Source organism: Sycon ciliatum, chromosome 13, assembly GCF_964019385.1.
Source record: "Sycon ciliatum chromosome 13, ocSycCili1.1, whole genome shotgun sequence".
Classification (NCBI taxonomy): Eukaryota; Metazoa; Porifera; class Calcarea; order Leucosolenida; family Sycettidae; genus Sycon; species Sycon ciliatum.
Window position 1 is genome coordinate 5,605,723 of NC_088655.1, and position 19,869 is coordinate 5,625,591.

Below are 19,869 nucleotides of genomic sequence, written 5' to 3' on the forward strand. Positions count from 1 at the left end.
ATTAACACCATTGCACCAATGGCTACGCATTTCGGCATCGGCAATGGCAGACCTGTTATGGTGGGCAGAGGCCCTGACCAAATGGAATGGGAAGTCATTCTTCCTGGTGGATGAGTGGACGCCAGCCCCTACATGCAGCTACAGACTGATGCCAGCGGCACTCACGGTTATGGTGCCTTCTACAACGGCCGGTGGCTGAGAGGAGAGTGGACAGCCCAGAACGAGAACGAGAACATTGAGGTCAAAGAAATGTATGCTATCATAGTTGCCTCCGCGACCTGGGGTTCGGAGTGGAGCAGGCAAAGCATTCAGTTTCAGTGTGACAACAAGGCCGTGGTGGACTGTATACGCTCCAGTACCTGCCGTTCACCGCCAGTCATGACACTTATCCGGGCATTGTATCTGCTGTGTATTGAACATGACTTCTTGGTGTCAGCTGTCCACATTTCTGGTGTCACTAACACTGTCGCCGATGCATTGTCTCGCAATCTGCTGCAGGTATTCAGGCGCCAGGCCCCGGAAGCAGCAGCCGAGCCAGATCAGCCAGTCTTGCCCACTCTCCGTTGACAGACTCCGTGCTGCAGCTAGCAGCACTGGCAATAGCACCATCCTCACGACCTTACTTTGTGCTATTTTGCTGCCGAGTTGTTCAGGACTCTTCAGCCTCAATCTGTCCATGTCTACATGTCGGCAATCCGCAACCTTCATGTGGAACTTGGCTTTGCTTACCCGTCGGGCCCAACAACTCTCCTCGCTAGGGTCCTGCGGGGCATCGACAGGTCGTCATCGACACAGCGTCATTGTCTGCCGATAACCACTCCACTTCTCAGGGTGATCTGCCGGCATGTTGCCATTTCACGCATGCGGCACCCGCACGACGAGGCCATGTTAAGGGCAGCTTTTTCCTTGGCGTTTCATGGGTTCTTTCATTGTGGAGAACTTACTGCTGGCCTGAGGCGATGTGATGTGACGATCAGTACTGACCAGCGGTCGTTATCGGTAAACGTCCGCTCCTCTAAGACGGACCCCAACAGCACGGGCCACACAGTATTGGTTGGAGCCAGCACGGACGCACTGATCTGCCCAGTGCAGGCCATGGCAAACTACCTGGCGTTTCGCCCCGGCGGCGACCATCTGTTCACTTATGCTAATGGCCAGCTGCTTACAAGAAATGCAGTGTCCTCTGAACTGCGCAACCTGCTGCCACTCTGTGGGGTCACGGACCCGAGTGCATATGCCAGTCACTCTTTCCGGATTGGCGCCGCAACATCAGCGGCCATGGCAGGTGTCCCCGAACACATCATCAGTGCCATGGGTAGATGGCGCAGTGATGCGGACTACCGCTACATCCGAGCTGCTACAACTGACACCCTGCGAGTGTCACGTCAATAAGCTGCAGTTCAAAGTCATCAATGGTAGCTGCGGGTTAGTGACCACATTGTGCCTGAACTGCTTAGCTTTAGCTTTACATTGCTGCTGTCAGTACAGCTAAAATACACCAATCGTATTTCATTATTACTCTCATGCCATACTGGGGATATTGGGAACGGGCAGTCTATCTCCGCAGCTGGCTCATTTCAATCACTACCGGTCGCAGCTCCAGCCCACGGCAGGCCGACTATCTCTCGTTCACACTCTGTGTGCTCCAGGTCACAGCTCCTGTGCAGAGCAGGCCGACCTGTCTGTCTGTCTGTTTCTCTCTCTCTCTCTCTCTCTCTCTCTCTCTCTCTCTCTCTCTCTCTCTCTCTCTCTCTCTCTCTCTCTCACACACACACTATGTGTGCACCGGGTCACAGCTCCTGCGCAGAGCAGGCCGACTTGTCTTTCTCATGCACGCCAGCTGCTCCGCCCAATATCCCTGATATGCCAACAAGAAAACAATGTGTTCTGAGCCGGGTGCATGCCTGTATGTGGAGAGTGCGTTAATGGTGGTTTAGCGTGTGCGCTAAGCCCTGTTAACGAACGTGAAACATCTACCACTCATACTCAGTCTGATGATCATGCATCTGATTATGATGTCATTGCTATACATGCGCATGCGCAGCGCGCGCCACTCTCCCATGCATGCTTTCCAAATCTCTCTTTGCAGAAAAACTCCTTTGTCACTTCTGCTTTCCGACGACTTGACTGTTCACTGGTTTGTCCGTCAGTTGTCAATTTCCCCTTCCTTCCCAACCCCATTCGACTGGAGATCACTATCTCTCCGTCACTGTCACCATAATTTCCTCAATCACAGTGTCAGTACAACTCTTGTCAATATACTTATATCGGGTGAGGGCAGTCTATCTCCGCAGCTGGCTCATTTCAATCACTACCGGTCGCAGCTCCTGCCCACGTCAGGCGTCCAATATCCCTGATATGCCAACCAGAAAACAATGTGTTCTGAGCCGGGTGCATGCCTGTATGTGGAGAGTGCGTTAATTGATGTAATCTTTTCTATGATGCATGCACTGCGAGTCTTTTGGAATGTTTTGCCTCATGCACTTGGCCAGGCTTTACATTACAAGGTCGGTGCCCAGCATGCGCTCTCACCCTGCTCTGCAGGAAAATGTTTTTCTGGAAAAAGGTGACTTCAAAAAAATTCCGCCGTGGGGCGGGGTATCTGCAGATTGTGCAGGAGAGATCCGGAGTTGCACACTCTGTTTTATTTACTCTTAGTAAGATGTTTGTGGTGTACAATATGTGCCGTGTGAATTGAGTTGGGGACCAGGGGTGACAACCGCTGCACCGTCTGACCCGGGCCTCATGTTACCGCTGTCTCACACCTCATACCGTCATGCATACAAGCAAGCTGAGACAACCATTTTCAACATCACAGCCTGTCGGGCTTCTTCCTCCCTCATCATTACTGTCCATCAGGCGTCTCCCTCCCTCATCATCACTTCCCATTGGTCGTCTCCTTCCCTCATCATCACTGCACATCGGCGGTCTCCCTCCCTCAACATCAACGCCCATCGAGCGTCTCCCTCCCTCATCATCACTGCCCATCGGGGTACTCCCTCCCTAATCATCCCTGCTCCTCGGGCATCTCACTTCACATGGGTAAGGGTAAGTTCATTGAATTGGCAATTCACACGAAAAAAACACTCTATACTAGCAGATGCAGCAATAATTATTATAAGGGAAATGGTGATTGAAAAGAAACCTCTTTACACTCTTTTGCTGAGCTCAGCCATGAAAAAACAACACATTCAGGAGCACTAGATTTAGTCTGTTAGGCTTGATGACAATCGGTTACCCAAGCAGTTGCTCTTCGCTCATCTCCCATGAACCCGCCCGTTTTGCGGCCCCCGACATCCCCGGAGCATGCTGGCCCGGCTGATCTGACTGTGGCCGGTGTACACAATTGGTTTGAATCGGCCAACGATCGTAGAGAGTGGCTTGATATTGTGTCGGCAGCGGCGGGGGTGAAGGAGTCTGCCCAAAAGACGATTGTGTGCCACGTTTGCGGCCGCCTGTTTAGTCGTCGCGCTGACATGGCCCGGCACAAGTGCAAAGCAGTCCGACAGCTCCCCGTACCACAACAGCCTGGGTCAGTGCAGTGTCCTGACTGCGGTAGATGGCGTTGGAGCAGGGGTGGGCTTGCAGTGCATAAGTGCCAAGAAAGTGACAACTGTGACAACCGACCGCCTTGTGACGCTCCTCCTGTTGCCGAGGTCCCTGTATGTGCAGCCTGCCAGCATACTTTCAAGTCTACTGCTGGCCTCAAGCGCCATCGATGTGAACCCCGCCCGAAGCGCCCTACAGTGACTGATCGCCAGCACTTTGAACATCATTGCCGAGTCTGTAATCAACGCGACAGGACCTGGAGCGCCATTTGAAGCACTGCCTACCTCTGACAGTACCTCCCTTCGGGGAGTGACGTGGGCATTTCTGGCAGCTATCAATAGTAGTAGTCGTAGTAGTGTGTGTGTGTGTGTGTGTGTGTGTGTGCATGCGTGCGTGCGTGCGTGCGTGTGTGCCAACCTGTTTGGAAGGCTACCTTCTTGTCAAAGCATTTGGAAGTTGGACTAGTTTCGCTCCACAATCCAGTGTGTCGTTACTATAATAGCTTTCATGGCTGAGGTTGTTGGTATGTCTGTTGGCTCTGGGTGACGGTACTCAGTAGCTGAGGCTGGTTGGTAAAGTAACTCCAATTTTACTTCAAGGTACCAGTGCATCTAGTGTCTGCTTCTATCAAAGCAGTGTGCTGTATATACCGGTTACCCCAGTTAGTGTAGGGTGTGCATAGGTAACTAACTGTCTTGGCCGTTTTATGTCGATGTACTCCGTGTGGTGTAGACCAGGTGTGCATTGGTGGTCAATTCACATGGCTTCCCCATATATCTGGTGCAAGTCTTGATCTGTCACATTCATATCTTGTTCGCTATCGTTGCCATAAGAGAAAATCTGTGGGTGCACATCCAGTGCATTTGCAGATTTGTGTGCTTCTCTTGCGACGGGCGTATACATGGTATACATGGTACATAGTGTGTGTGTCTGTGTGTGTATGTGCGTGTGCGTACATGCATGGGGTTGTGAGCATGCTAGCGTGTGTGTTTCTTTGCGTGCGTGCGTGTGTGCGTGCGTGCGTGTGTGTCTCCAATCGATAGTTTGCGGGTTCGATTCCCAACGATTATGGTCACACACGTCTTTCTTCTCTTTCTCAGACTCTTCCTGACTTTTCTTCATTCTCCTAGGTGGTTACCAACGGCCAGTGCATGTATGTGGTGTGATGCGTGTGCGGGAAAAAAAGACCAAAAAGTAGGGATTCACTGGCCAGAAAAAGCCACTTCATAGCTGTGTGGTGTAGACCAGGCTGAATAGTGGCGGTCAATTCTTCAGCCTTAAAAGCTGTTGTATGGTGCAATCCCAGCACAAGCTGCTATGGCTTCTGCTGTAGTATCGCTATCATCGCCTCCGGCAATGGGCGTCCAATGGTCCAATGGTGTGTGTGTGTGTGTGCATGTGCATGCATGCATGTGTGAGTTTGAGTGTGCTACCTAGTGTGTTCATTTGTGTGTGTATGTGTGTATACTGGTTACCCCAGGAAGTGTAGGGTGGGCATAGGTAACTGTCTTGGCCGTTTTATACCGATGAACTCTGTGTGGTGTAGACCAGTTGTGCATTGGTGGTCGATTCTCATGGCTTCACCAGTTGTGTGGATTAGACAGTTATCTGGTGCAAGTCTTGATCTGTCTCATTCAGATCTTGTTCGCTATCGTTGCTATAAGAGAAAATCTGTGGGAGCACATCCAGTGCATTTGCAGATTTGCGTGGTTCTCTTGCGACGGGCGTATACGTGGTACATACATGGTGTGTGCGTGTGTGTGTGGTGGGGGGGGGGGGGGGGGTGGGCAGGTAGTTCAGTTTGTGATACTTGCGCCAGATAGCGTTGGGGTCTGTTAACAACGGGCTCGGCTGCTTTGGTATAATGTTGTACCAGCCACCTTTGTTGGTTTCTGGGTTCATATACTTTTTATTTGAAGTATACATACCTGTTGACTATGGACTACTTCTGGCTAGATTAACTCTTGTGTAATCAATGGTGCTAGTGAAGCTTATATCAGATCCACTCTGATTTAGCCACCCGCACTAGTACCAGTGTCTGCTACCCGGATGAGCCGGGTAATCCTCCCGGTCGGGCGGCGCTTGGACCCGGTTGAAAATATAGTACCGGGTCACCTGTGACCCGGATGGTACTTCACACTTTCGAACTTCAGCCCTCACCATCGTCTACACGGATTTCAAAAGCGTCGACCTCCATTTTGAAAACATGGTGGCTGGCCGCGCTACCCGTAGGCGCACGTGCTCACCGCGTGTCTTAGCGCGAGCTTCGAGCTAAAGATCATGTCGCCCACTCATTTTTCTGTGTTTCCCCATTTCTTCGAACTCGCTCAGCTTTTGCTTCGCTCGTGCTTCAGCTCCACGCTGTAGTCTGAGTTTAGTTCTCTTGTCTTCTTCCAGCAGAATACTGCAAACTCTACAGCACGTCGAGCTTCTCCTAGAAGAGTTTCTTTTGCGTCGAGGCAGACTGTCGATCGTTTCAGTCCTATCTTGCCGTCGTCTCATGAGCGCCCCCCGGGCCCGGAAAGCAACCGTATCTATTCAGTTCTTGTCGTTCCATTTTCTGGCGAACTCATTCACCTACTACTTCTTCCTTTATGAAAGCTTCAGGTGGCTGAGTTCTCCCACTAGCAACAATCATGCCTTGGAAAGGAACAGTGCCAGTGCAGTGATGTCAGTGTACTGCACTGCAAAAAGCACCTGCATGTACCTGTGTACTGCGCGTAGTTGTTGTTTGTTTTGTCGAGAAAGAATCCCTTTCGCACTCGCGCGGGCCGCGAGGGCGCAGCACGGAAACAGGTCTATTGAATTCATTTCTTGGTCGATTTTGACAACCAATACGTCGTTGTTTTTCTTTTTTCACTGGCTATCCTTTCTCCGCTTCCGAATTGCGATGCCGTCCACCTGGAAAGCCTTGAAGTGAAACGAGTGGAGGCCGGTTTCGGAGGTAATTTTCGGCCAAACGGCAATCAAATCGAAAAATTCGAAGCGGACGATCTGTTGGTATCTATCGAAAGAAGACGTTGGTCCATAAAAAATCTTTGGAAACTACAACGTATGAACCAAGGAATTACGGTAAGTTTGAGAATTTTGGTACATTAGCTGTACGCTGATTGGTCGATTAGCGCGACCGTTGAGAAACAGGCCAGTGACGCTTTGTACAGCGTTGGTGAGGGCTGAACTTTGAAAGGACTGACTACATGGCTTGTAGATCTATGTGTCAGATACTTCTTCTTCTTTCGTAATTTTCTTATTCCTGTCTTCTCTTCTAAATACGGCTTATCCATTCGCCTTTATATCATACCTAGTTCCTGTTTATTGTCCGAATTAAAATAAACCAACCAACCAGTTAAAGCATGGGACTCGGCTGGTGAGACAGCGCCACGTACATGTGTACCCGGCTTCGACCCGGTTGAAATGGTTGCGCCAGGTACACGTGTACCCAGCTGTCCTACAATCCTAGAGCAGACACTGTAGTACGAAGTATTACCTTCACTGGGGGCAGATGTAAATGCAGTTCGATCCCGGGACGGATACCCTTATGCCGTCAATCCTTTTCTTCACCTTGTGTGGTGAGCCCATATGTGGGATAATTTCAAGTCCACACTACTTTTCGGATTTCAGGGGGTGTCGGCCGTTGGCCGGTTCAATAGCCAATTGAGTCATCTTACCAGGATTCCTTTTGAGTTTCTCTCCCCTCCCCGGGGAGACTCACGTTACCAGTTTTGGCAGTGAGAGTAGTAAGGGACGAGCGGGTTCTGTGCCAGGGGGCGCCCGGGTCCCAAAAAATGGGGTATTATTGAAAAATGGGGTACTAATAGTACCCCATTTTTGCGGTGAAAATTATTTTTGGCCCGGTTTTTTTGCGGATAAAAATATGTGCCAGGGGGTGCCCCTACCTCAAAAAAATGGGGTATTATTGAAAATATGTGTTGTGCACATGTGGGTTTGAATCTCACTTTTTTGGGCCACCTTGCCCCGGATGGGAGTGGGTATAAAAAGTAGAATGTTGAATATGGTGTTTATCATGAAGTTTTTTCCGTGACCTACCCCACCTCCCCATGCAATTTTTCAAAAATGGTCCTGCTCGCACACACGTCAGAAAGGTCAGTTCTTGATAGATACGATACATGTCATTACAAAGAATAATGGAACGAACAGTGAATATCGCAATGGAGTGGAGGAGAAAGGTAGTACAATTCAGTTCTTGTTGTCCTGATTTCATCAAGCTGGTATTTGATGAGAGACCACAAAGTTTACTCTTCGAATACGTGTGAGGATGGATTCACCCATGATCTCTTCCGTGACACGCAGTACGAGGTGGAGTTGTCGGACGCTCTGATGTGCACCAATGGTTCCACCCAGTCAGCAATGGAACTGTCAGTCGACGACCTCCTTTGCACCGCCATCGTGTCAACAGTCGACTCGAGTAATTTGGAGATAAATCCATCGTCGCCGATGTCGATCGTACCAACTCGCACACGAATCCGCGTTACTCTTGTTGCAACGGCACGGAGTTGAACGGCCTTGGTACTACGTCGTACACGCACACGATCAACTCGAGAGACTTCATTTTTCGTTCACCTCCTTGACAAGTTGCATTACGTCGCTGGAATCCAAAAAGGTTGCATCAGCGAAGAGGTCGATGATGTGTTGAGAGCACGGTTCGTCGCGCATGTCACTAAGCTTGTAGAATGAGTGTCTACCATCAGTCCACCTTCGCAGTATGACACCATCATCAGTCTCACTAATAGTTCCGTAGTCCTCCACACCACCGATGACGATTTTAGGAAGGTGCTGTTTCCTATTCTTCACATTCAAGATCAGACTGGTGACCCTGCAGATAATATACTCAGCAGCAGTGAGTGGTGACATATCGAATCTTCTGGGATGTGCTATCATCGGGTCAAGATCCCTGGTTGTCTTGCTAGCACTGAGGCGACGGATTGAGAACTCTTCATTATCGCATGAAAATAAATACCATTTCTCTGCTCTGCACGTCTCAGAAAATGTCCACGCCATTTTAGCTTCTTCACACTGCAAGAAGGAGTCGATAATGAAACTGCAGGTTGAGACTACTTCACCTCGAGGTCAAAGTTCACGCCGCGATGACCTTTGTAAACAAGGCTACGTCTAGACGTCTCAAACAAGACCAAGGGGTCACGCCACGGGGAGGTGACGACCTTGGAGAACACGATGTGTTTCGAAAGCGGAAAGACGCCCCCGTCATGGTGAGTCTTTTTTGTTCGGGTTTGGAATCTTTCGACTATGATATCAGATTGAGATGTGAATGCCTTTCTTCTATTGAAAGGTCGATGAGACGGAGGATTTTTCTAGCTTTCTGCTCATATAATTCTTACTCTCATAGTACTTGATTTTCATATATTTTCAGGGGTGGAAATACGTAAGGCACACGGACCATGGATGCGCACATCATGGAGTGTGCATTGACGTCACAGTGGATTGTAGGATGCATCATGTACCACACAAACACACACACACACATGCACATAATATACATACACTGTGCAATGACATCACAGCGAACTGCACGATCGGTGGATGCTATACATATACGGAATTCCGTGGTCTCTTCTCATACAGAGATGGTAGAGAGGAATTCAAAAGGAATCTTGGAAAGAGGACTCAACTGTCAATAGAGCGATATTCCCCGCTCGGAGCACGAATATTCCCCGGGTCTTGCGACAGAGTAAATAAGGGAGATGTTAGTGCTGATCACGCTCTATTTGGGATAGTACATGGGATAAATGGATTATACCATTCGTACTCTGTGCATACCGTACCCATTATATTTTCAATCGTGCTGACGCACTCATGAAAATATCTAGCGGTGTACCCCTCGTACCAAGAGTACATGTACTCTTGCTCGTACTCGTGGGATAATCGATACATGTCTTAGTGCTGATCGCGCTCTATTTGGAATAGTACATGGGATAACTGGATTATACCATTCGTACTCTGTACATACCGTATCCCTTATATTTTTCGTCGTGCTAACGCACTCGTGAAAGTGTCCAGCAGTATACCCCTCATACTCATGCGATAATTCTCATGAACACCATCAGCTTGTACATAGCACTCAATCATTTATTTTTTATTTTTCATTATGAATGACATTGTGAATCATGACCGAAGACTGTTCACATCCTTCTTTGTGAGCCAGGTATTGAATTTATTATCTGTGTAGCCTTTCCATTGCACAAGACGTTGATCCTTGTTGTATTTTAACACCTTGTCGAATCTCAAACCGGTCTCTCTGGCGTGTTGCAGTTCTGCTTCGTAAAACGATCCGATGATGTGTTCTCCCATCAGATCACGAATCCTGTAGGTGTGTGCTGATGTTGATAGGATTTCATCCACCTCGAATACTTCCTCCGTCCAGTTCGCAGTGTAGCCCTTCTCGAAATGACGCTTAGATACGGTTAGGCGCACCTCGTCACCCACTTTGAACTTGGGTTTTGACTGCAGGGGGTCTTGTTGATCTGCATCTTTTGGTATTCTACCGTTCGATGCTTCGTGAGGTGTCATCCCAATGCTTCTATGCTTTGACTGGTTGTAGCGGTCTAGTAGATGAGGTAGGACATTGAGGTACGTGTTCGTGGATTTCTCTGTAAAGTGACGCCACATTCTTGCCTTCAACGTTCTATTGAAGCGCTCGACCACCACCGCTTTACCCTCGTTATGGGTGCTGTACATGATGACGTTGTGTTGTGATAACCATCGTTTCATGGGGGCATTGTAGAATTCCTTGCCTTCGTCTACCCAGAGTTTTAGCGGTGTCCTTCCGGATGTACTGACAATCTTATCGAACGCATCTCTCACGGCGGTACCCGTCTTCGATTTCAAAGGCATTGCCCAGGCATAGCGGCTGTATAAGTCGATGACTGTTAGCAGGAATTTGATGTTCTTATTGCTTCGGGCAAACCGTTGCATATCCACGAGATCTGCACTCCATATATGGTCAATTGCTCTGCTCTTCACCTTGCGTCTTTTGAAATGCACTCGTCTGGGCTTGTGCAATTCGTTAGCCAGTTTCGTATGGAACTGTGCGGGTTCTGTCTTCTTCTTCCGTCTTCCATCCTGAATTGCCTTTTGCACTTTGTTGTCCCAAAAGGCTCCAGCACCTTCCAGGGCACCTGAACTGAGAACCAGTTGATCGTTTTCCAGCTTTTCGTCATCATCAAAGACTCTTCGGAAAATTCGAAGTGCTTCATCCAGACCATATTTGGAAAATAGCTTTCCCATCAATATGGCATACCATCCACATACTGCTGTGCTTCTGTCTTGAACGGCTTGGGTGTTGGTGATGATCTTACAGTCTGCGTAGGCTTCTTTAAAGAAATCGCACAGTGCAGGTTCAGTGTAATCTTGCTCCATAGTGTATAGACTGCGTCCGAAACTGTCAAAAACCAGGATCACGTTTTGCTCGCGACACACGGTCAACCAATGATGTCCGCCTTCCGTTGCATCGTACACCGGTAGAACGTTGTCGGTGTTGACGATACAAAAGTCTCCATTGTTCAAGGGTGGCAAGAGGTCGTAACTCGTGCAGCCCACGAACCCTCCGACACCATTCAATCTTCCTTTGATATCGGCACTGCTGAGAGGATAGTCCATTCTTGATCATAGCCTGAAAATATTTGGCACGTGATCACATGGAGCGTCCGCTCAGGATATCCTTGATGATACGAGTGATCCTGCTTTTGTCCTTCAGCACCTGTTGAATGAATGATGCATCGTCCACCATCACCTTTTGTGCTCTGATCATGAAATGCTCGGGATGGATCAATTTTGCTTCTGTTGTTCTACCATAGGTGGAAGTCATATCGTTGAGATCTTGAAACTTGAGCTGTGATCCCGGTATAGCTATCACAAGGGTGGTTAGTTCCTGAATCTTTCGTTCTGATCGAAGGAACCCATCGACGTGTTTGTTGATTCCCATGGCACCTGCTATGGCTGCAAACGGGTACCTGGACATGTAGATGCGATTCGTCTCGTTGACCAGAGTAGTGTAGTCGTTCATCGTCTGCGTCTTCAGGGCATCCGCAGCCGCTTCCACCCGACTCCTGAACCTCAGTCGATCTTCATCGTAGAGTTGCAGCAGTTGTGATCGGCTTGTGAAATAGTTGCTCTTCAAAAAGGTTACCGGTATATTTGTATGCCGGAGGAAACTGTCCAGGATTTGCAGGATCCATCGGTCAAATTCATGATCTTGTAGTAGATTGAAAGGCACCGATGTTAAAGGTGCCTTTCTCTTCTTCCTGACATCTGAAACGGAATCGCGAACTTGATCGGTAGTGGAATCATAGTTGAGTATGTTGGATGCAATCACATTTCTCACAGACGGGTAACTGATGTGATCGGGATTGTTTTTGAAGTGGGTGTCATATAGACGCTTTACTCGCGGATCGGCTTGCAGTTCCAACAGGGTGGAGGTGCTCAAACTGTGATCTGGTACTTGGGAAAGAACTTTCTTAACGCTTTTCAAGTATGCATTGTAGTTATTACCTCCTTTTTGCCGCATGAGTGGTGGTATACCGAGAACTTCCCACGAATTTGCTCTCTTCTTAATGATGTGTTGAGGATGTTTCGTCATAAACTGCAAGGTTTGCAACCTTTTACCCTTGGGTATCGAGAAGGATCCCTTTCTGAGTCCCACTCTTTGTATACTACTCGGTAGCCCATTTGAGAATTTCACCGTAAGATGCTCCATTCTTATTCATGATTGGAATTTTTTTCAATGTTGCGGCTAACTTTTCGGCTAACTTTTCGGCTAACTTTTCGGCTAACTTTTCGGCTAACTTTTCGGCTAACTTTTCGGCTAACTTTTCGGTTAACTCTTCGACTAATATCGTACACACACACACACACACACACACATCAACGAGGTTTTTATTCAAAAGTCACCTTTAATGCAGTGTCTTCGCAATACGTGTAGTACTGATTAGAAGAGCAATCAATGGTTAGGATAGGTCTGCGACACACCGCCAATAACTTCTCATACAATCTAAAGATAATGGATGACTTCGTGCACAGACCACCAAACAGAGTATTGAGATAACGCTTGATATTGCTTTTATCAGTGAAGCGAAATAGATACATAAAGTTTGCATTGATCTTCATGTCTTTAATGTTATCAAAGCTCTGAGAGAGAAAGAACACGTTCAACTTATGATGATGACTGTACATGGTGAAGAACTTGTAGAGACACTCTCTTTGACTGCCGTGCTTCAAACCCATCACTCTGATGTCATCAATGATCACATAGGTGTTAGGCTGGAGATCCATGTCTTCGATACACTCGGGCATGGTGCTGTAATGCTTGAAGGATTTGAGGCTTGGGAGACGATACTGATCGGCCGGCGTGTTGGAGATGACAACTATACGCTCAGGTTGCACGCGTTTCAGGAGCTTGATGAGAAAGTAGGATTTACCCATGTTGCTCTGTCCCAGAAACAATACGTTTTGACCCCAGGATTTCAGAGCAGGAATGATTTCCGTGAACCAATCCTTAGACTCGAACTGAAGACCAGGAATGTGCAGCCCGTGTCGAGCAGTGGCCGTGGTCGGAACATCGTCGTTCCTTACGGGACTAGTCTTTTTCTTCCTCCCGATTTCCTGTCCAAGGAGCGAGATAAAGTCCATGATCAGATGTTGTAGGATGGACAGATGTGAGCGGAACTCATAGAAGACGGTCCTGCACTGTTAATGTTCTGTCGAATTTTTTGAGCAAATGGAGTTTCAGGACGGGTTAGGGATCTACGAGGTGCAGACAGGAACGATGAAGCTTTGTCGAGGGCACGATTTCCTAGTTTTTTGAACAAGGCCCTTCCTTGTTTCTTTATTCCTCGTGCCCTGCGGCCTTTGGAGCGAACTTGACGAGCTGGCTTCTTGGTTTTTCGAGATGCTCGTTGACGAATCTTCTTCGGTGCATGCCGACGACGACGACTTTTAGTGCGCTTCATGGCACCTGCTGAGCTTCCCTTCCTTACTCCTCTGCCGAATATTTTATCCATTACGTTGTCACCCAGTGATGCCATGGTACCCATGGCCAAGGGAGCAGCCAGATTCGTCAGGAGTGGTATGGCCTTGGCGGCTAATCCTGGTGGAATGGCTAGACCTCCTCGGTGCATGGCAGGGTTGTAAGCTGTTTTCATTTGCGCTTCCACAATGTCTCCGGACTCTCCTCTCCCCAAAAGCATGGGAAGAAGTGTCATTCCTGCCATGGCAGCCAGGGGTCCAAGTCCACCGCGTTGCATTGCATCTTGTTTTGTCGTGGGTTCCGCCATCTGCTTTTCCATCTCATCCGGTCCAGCACCGATTAGGTTTTTCCAGAAGCTCTTTTTCCAGAAGAATCCACCGTGTTGTCGACTCGATGTTTTCAAATCACCACCGTAGACACGATGTCTGGTCTCCAGGTCACCACCTTCCATGATGCCCTTTTACTACTAGGTCGGAATTAATTCATACAACTTCGGCTTTGATACCTTCATCTTTGCTCATGGTGTACAAGTACTTGTCCATGCAGAGAAGGTTGACTTTGATCGAGGCGCCATTTTCGCTAGGTCTCCTCACGGGGGCGTTTGTCACGTCGCTAAATTGATAGTCGATGGACAGATTTCCTCTCGATCTTGGATTGTCTGTGGTCCGATCCAGATTCAAGTTGATAGGCACCATAAAGTAGTGATTGCAGTAATCTGCAGCGGTGATGGGGATTTGCGTTCCATACGTCTTGCCGAAAAAGTCTTGAACCAGATTGTAGCCACGCAGGTAGGAGGATTTGTTGTAATCGTAGAAGTATTGCCCTTCAGTATTACGACTCACATCCCACTGGAACTTGAGCGGGTTGTCAAAGAGCGTCTGGTCGTTGACAGTGACACGAAGTTGACTGAGATTTGCATGAATCATGGCCAGTCTGTTCGAAGAATGCGATGCTTGACCTCCAGCCAATGCTGGCTGTGTACCATGAGTCAAATCTGTGAAGAACAGGATCATCCTGCGTGGAATGTCCGCATTGTGAAGCAGTTCCAGTGTACCAGCATCATCTGAAATGCTCTTTTGTATGAGACGAGGGCACCACGTGTGGAAATAGAGTTGTTTGGGAAGGCGTACACGATCGGTGAGATTGGGTTCCATGCGATAGGTAGTGTACACAAAGTCCAATTGGAGTAGATCGATCTCAATATCACCGACGCTCAGAGCACTGTTGGCACCACCGCCTTGATCGCTAAGCATGATGTATCTGGAAAGCTCGGATTGTGGCAGATCAAAGCGAAGCTTCACCTGTGTACCCGGGGGTAACCAAGCATCGTCCTGATTGAAAAACGGTAGGAAGGGTCTCAGCTTGTACTGAAACCGTCCAACAGCTGCACGAAGTGCATTTTCCTGAACCGTGTTGGAGAAGCCTTCGTTGGTGACAAGCTCGACGGTGGGTGCACGCTTGGGTGTGAAATTAGCGGCGAAATCCGGTGCTTGTGCTGCATTAGCGTTTGCAGCGTTTGTTTCGAAGGCATAGCCATGCTTACGCTTCACACCAAGTTGATAGGGCGTTAAATCCACACCTCTCAATGCTCTTTGCGGATCCAGTTTCTGTAGACCGTAGAGATCCGAGTCCACGTACTGAAGGCGTTCGCTGCTGCTTTCCATTAGACTGAGGATGTGCTGAACCATTTGCATGTCGGCAACTTTACTCGATTGCGTGACCTCTGTTCCGTTGATCTCCACTCGAATGTTCTTGAACCACGAAAAGGCTGGTGACGTGGTGCACACCCATCGCGTGTAGTCTCCAGGCTGGTTATTGAGATTGTTTTTGACACTATAGCGCATTTTCACGATGAAATAGCTCTCCCCCAGAGCAATGAAATTCGGCGACGAGATGTCTAGTTCATTGTTCAGGGATGGTGGTGATCGATCTGCTGTGGAAAAGAGTCGTACTCCGCGTCTACCCTCAAGCAACGAGAGTTTCTTCTCCGTCCTGTCGAGGATGTTCTTCTGAACGATCTTCGTGTTGGTCAGGAGTCCCGTGAAGGACTCCGGAGCTTGTGGTGAGTATATCTCCTGTGCCATTCTTGCGAGTCACATTATAATAGGGGTGAATTTTTTTCAAAGATCCAATATCCAGTGTCTTGCGAAAGTCGTTCATCATCGATATCAATCGTTGATGCTCCTCGTTAGTGAGCTTCCCATCTTCAAGAGTAATGCCCAATTCCAACATGAACGAGTCTTCAGCTCTCTCCATCTGCTGCAGTTGTTCAATACACTTGACAAGCTGACGTTTGGTGTCGAGAACGTGTTTACCAATGCATGCCATGATCACACCGATGATCGTGCTACTGATGGCGATGATTCGAATGCGATGTTCTCCAGATACAACACCACTCCCTTGAAGGATATTGAGAATGGTTTGAATGAGTATGAGAAAGGACAAGATTGCAGTGTTGTAAATCACGTACTTCTCCCGGCAACGCACCTTTTCGCTCTCCAAATTCTTTCGTTTTGCTATATCCTCCACCATGTCACGCACGTGACGGACACGAACATCTGGAAGATCCATCTAAGTAGTTGTGTTGGTGATCCGAAGATCAAGGTAGACGGGATATCCGGAAGTAATGTGTTCACCGGTGTTGAATTTCAACCAGAACGAAATGCTAGTCACGTTTTCGTGTGGAAGCAGCAGTCGTTTGTCTTCTTTCCCGAACACGTAGTTATTCAAACCGTTGAGGGTTTGAATAAGAAAAGTCTTCAGCACCCTCGAATCAGTATTGTCTTCGTACTCCACAGCAGGTCCAATGAGGTCGGTGTAGAGCAGGACAAGTCTTCTGCCTTTTGTCAGATCCACAGCGAACGGGAACGTGTGAGATCCCTCGATCGTGTATGGCTTGAGAATAGTGCCCACACCCAGCACCAATGCGGGTGAGTCCTTCTTCAACAAGCACCGTTTATTCCTGGGTACCGAGACACTTATGCGGCTGGTGTGACGAGAGTAGGAAAACACAATGTCTCCGTGTCCTGCTCGTTTCAGAGTGGCATTGATAATAGACACCAAATCGTCTACATCGCTGTATGTTCCCGTCTTGATGGAAAGTCTATCCTCTTCTTCTTCTTCTTCTACACCATGTACCACACAGAGTTTGTTCGTTGCCTCGTCTATGTTCTCAAAGTGTACTTCAAACTGAGCCGATTCAACATGCAGGACTTTATCACGCGTATCGAGCTCCTTCACATTTAGAGTAAAGTTCGGTTTGTGCAATCCCCTGCTCACGCCCGACGTGTTGTTCGCCACTGTCAATATCACAGACATTCTGGTGTTGTGATGACACTCACTATAGATAGGTTTTATTTTTCATTTTCATCTCAAGAATGTAGTGTAGCATGTGTGCTATATATTATGTACAATCAAAGTAGCACTTTCATATATCGTAGTGTGCCATGAGTTCTGTGTGGATGCGCTGGATTGTGTGAGAAGATAAACTCTCTGCAAAGTGCAAATGACAGAACAACTTTGATGAAGTGCCGTTGAAGAATTGAGTACCACCAATGCTATAATTGCAATCTTCGATTCCATTGGTCCTGGAAAATGGGACAGTGTCTAAGTTGGAATGTATCAAAATGGAGTTTACGTATAGAGTGAATAGGCCTTCTGAATTCCGAGCGTAACTTATGACACACTTTGTACCCAAGAGATCCGTCATACTCGACACAGGTTTATCCAAAGCCGCCGATAATTGGCTGACTACAGACGAAACGGGTATGTTGAATGATGAATGGCCGGGACGCGTGAAGTAGTTGCCGCTTATGTGGGTGGCAGTGAACAACACGTACAAACTATCCAAGCTGAAATTTCCGACAGTATCGATATCGAATGCCTTCAATGACATGTTTCTAGGGTCAGGTGCGTCCACTTGAATTACTTGGAACATTGCAAAAGACATGTTGTCGTGAAACAGATTGACGAATCGTTCTCTAATGGAAACTTGGCTGGGTTGTGTAATGTTGAGGTAGAAGTGATCGTCTCGGAACATGTCGATGCTGTTCACGTTGATTCTCTTGTCCTTCATGTCAACGAGATTTATCCCTCTGTATCTGTTTCTGCTCACCCTGGTGACGGATTCAAATCTGCTAGGATGAGAGTATATGTAGAGGTAGGCGTTTCTCCGAATGAGAGGTAGTAGATGAAACGGATCGGATAGGTTCTGATTTGATTGCGGACCCATGGGGCCTCTGGTTCCTGGAGGACCTATGGGGCCGATGATTCCTTGGAGACCCACGGGACCTCTGTTTCCTGGAGGACCGGTTGGACCGATGGTTCCTTGGGGACCCATGGGACCTGTGGTTCCTTGATCACCTTGCACACCACGTTCACCTTGTGGGCCGTCTTGCCCATCTTCTCCTCTAGGTCCAATCTCACCTTCAGGCCCGACCAATCCACGTTCTCCACGTGGTCCAACTTCACCTCTGGGACCTTCTGGACCAGGTATTCCTTGATCACCTTTTTGACCGCGTTCACCACCTTGCCCATCAGCTCCTCTAGGTCCAGTCTCACCTTCAGGACCGATCAATCCACGTTCTCCACGTGGACCAGCTTCACCTCTTGATCCATGAAGCCGACCAAACGCCATCCATTTCGAGCTGAATTTCTTGTACACGATGAGCGTGGTTGCATCGAGATAGAAGTCACCATTTCTCCCTACAGAGTTCAGTGGCATGCCACCTCCGCTAAGCCATCCCAATCCCCGATCACCACGAGGTCCTTTCATCTTGCGCACAGTGTCCATACCAGTTTGCAATCTCGATGATGCTTGTTGGATTTCATTCTTGACCCAACCGGCAGGGACAGCACATGTCAAAGAATTATCATCGTACGCCAAATTACAGATGGAATGCTCGTTCATGTTGAGGTTAGCATCCATGGACACGGATCCATCTGTTTTCACGTGCAGCTCATCAGCTGCTATGGCTTGATCTGTGTAGCGCGTAGATCTGTTTTCCACATCTTCCACTTTGCTCTCATCGGCTCAGTTTCTCCACATCATGAACCAAGGTGTTTTCGGTGTCATCGTTCCCCACAACTGATTGTATTTCGGTAATATCATTCTGCATGCTTTGCATGTGCTTGAGGGAAGTCTCCTCCCCATCACTCCTATGGAAATGCGTAGCCCAGTACGCCATCTTCACACACACACACACACACACACACACACACACACTGTTCTAATTATGATAGGAAATATTTTCTTTCTCAAATAAATCTTTATGATGCTCATAAGAACAGGTAAACAACCGGTAATGCACAACAAACAAGAGCCACAGTCATCGTGTTGATGAGTCGACCGTTCATCCTCCTCCTCGATTGTTCATGAATGTGTTTCATGAGGAAATCTCGTGCTAACAACACCTTCGCACGATCGCCTTTCCGTGCCAGCATGTCCAACAGAGTGACTGAATATGCCAAGGTCATCTCCAGGGCAATGACGTCGTTTGACGCATGACTCCATAAACCTTCCATGATGCCGCATATGCAACTTTCAAGTCGTTCAGCTTGTTCACGATCACCATCACCAACAGTAAAGCTCGCAGCATACCTGAGAATGTCAGGTCTCTTCATAGCGACATGTTTAGCAGATGTCCACACGTGAAACAATGTCGAATCACGAACGAACAAATGGTCAATGGCAAAGGCATGACGAGTCTCCGAGCATTCACCTTCATCCTTTGCGTATGTTGCAAGAACATGGTCAGCAACTCGTACTAGCAGATGACACACCTGACATTCGTGAGTCTTGTGATCAGCCGATCCGTTAAGACTCTTTGCAACGTGAAACCATCTCTCGTAAAGGGAATTCATTTCCTAGAATGTGAAGACACGAGGCAACTGATCAATACTGTATCGGGTGAAGGAATGACTCGACTGCATGTCAAGCATGCATATTTATACAAGTCAGAATGGGGTGGGTTGAAAATGCAAAGTTGACAACCAATCACCATCAAGCCCGCCAAAAACAGATGATGTAACCTTGACATGATTGATCTTGTCATGAATGACGCATTCATTGATGGTGTTCACATGAGATCACCCTGGCTCATCTTTCCCAATTCCATTCTTTTCACATCCTGCAACCCATTCTCCACTAGTAGTAGCAGTGGGGATACTAGAGTCCGAAGAGGCAAGGCAGCACTCTTCCGTGGACGTACTACTCGACACAACACCACCCATACTTGTTCTTTAGAAGTTTTTTTTTTTTAATGAGTATCATGAGGTATTGACGTAGAAAGTAGTATAGGATAGTATAGGATAGAATAAGA

At 47.9% G+C, this 19,869-nt stretch overlaps 1 protein-coding gene across 1 annotated transcript; it reads left to right on the top strand.

Moving 5' to 3' along the window:
* The first annotated feature begins 684 nt into the window (after window positions 1-684).
* Window positions 685-1,392, top strand: LOC135829087 (uncharacterized). Its single transcript, XM_065341492.1, has one exon. It carries the CDS (start codon window positions 685-687, stop codon window positions 1,390-1,392), a length of 708 nt encoding a protein of 235 aa, XP_065197564.1.
* The last annotated feature ends 18,477 nt before the right edge of the window (window positions 1,393-19,869 follow it).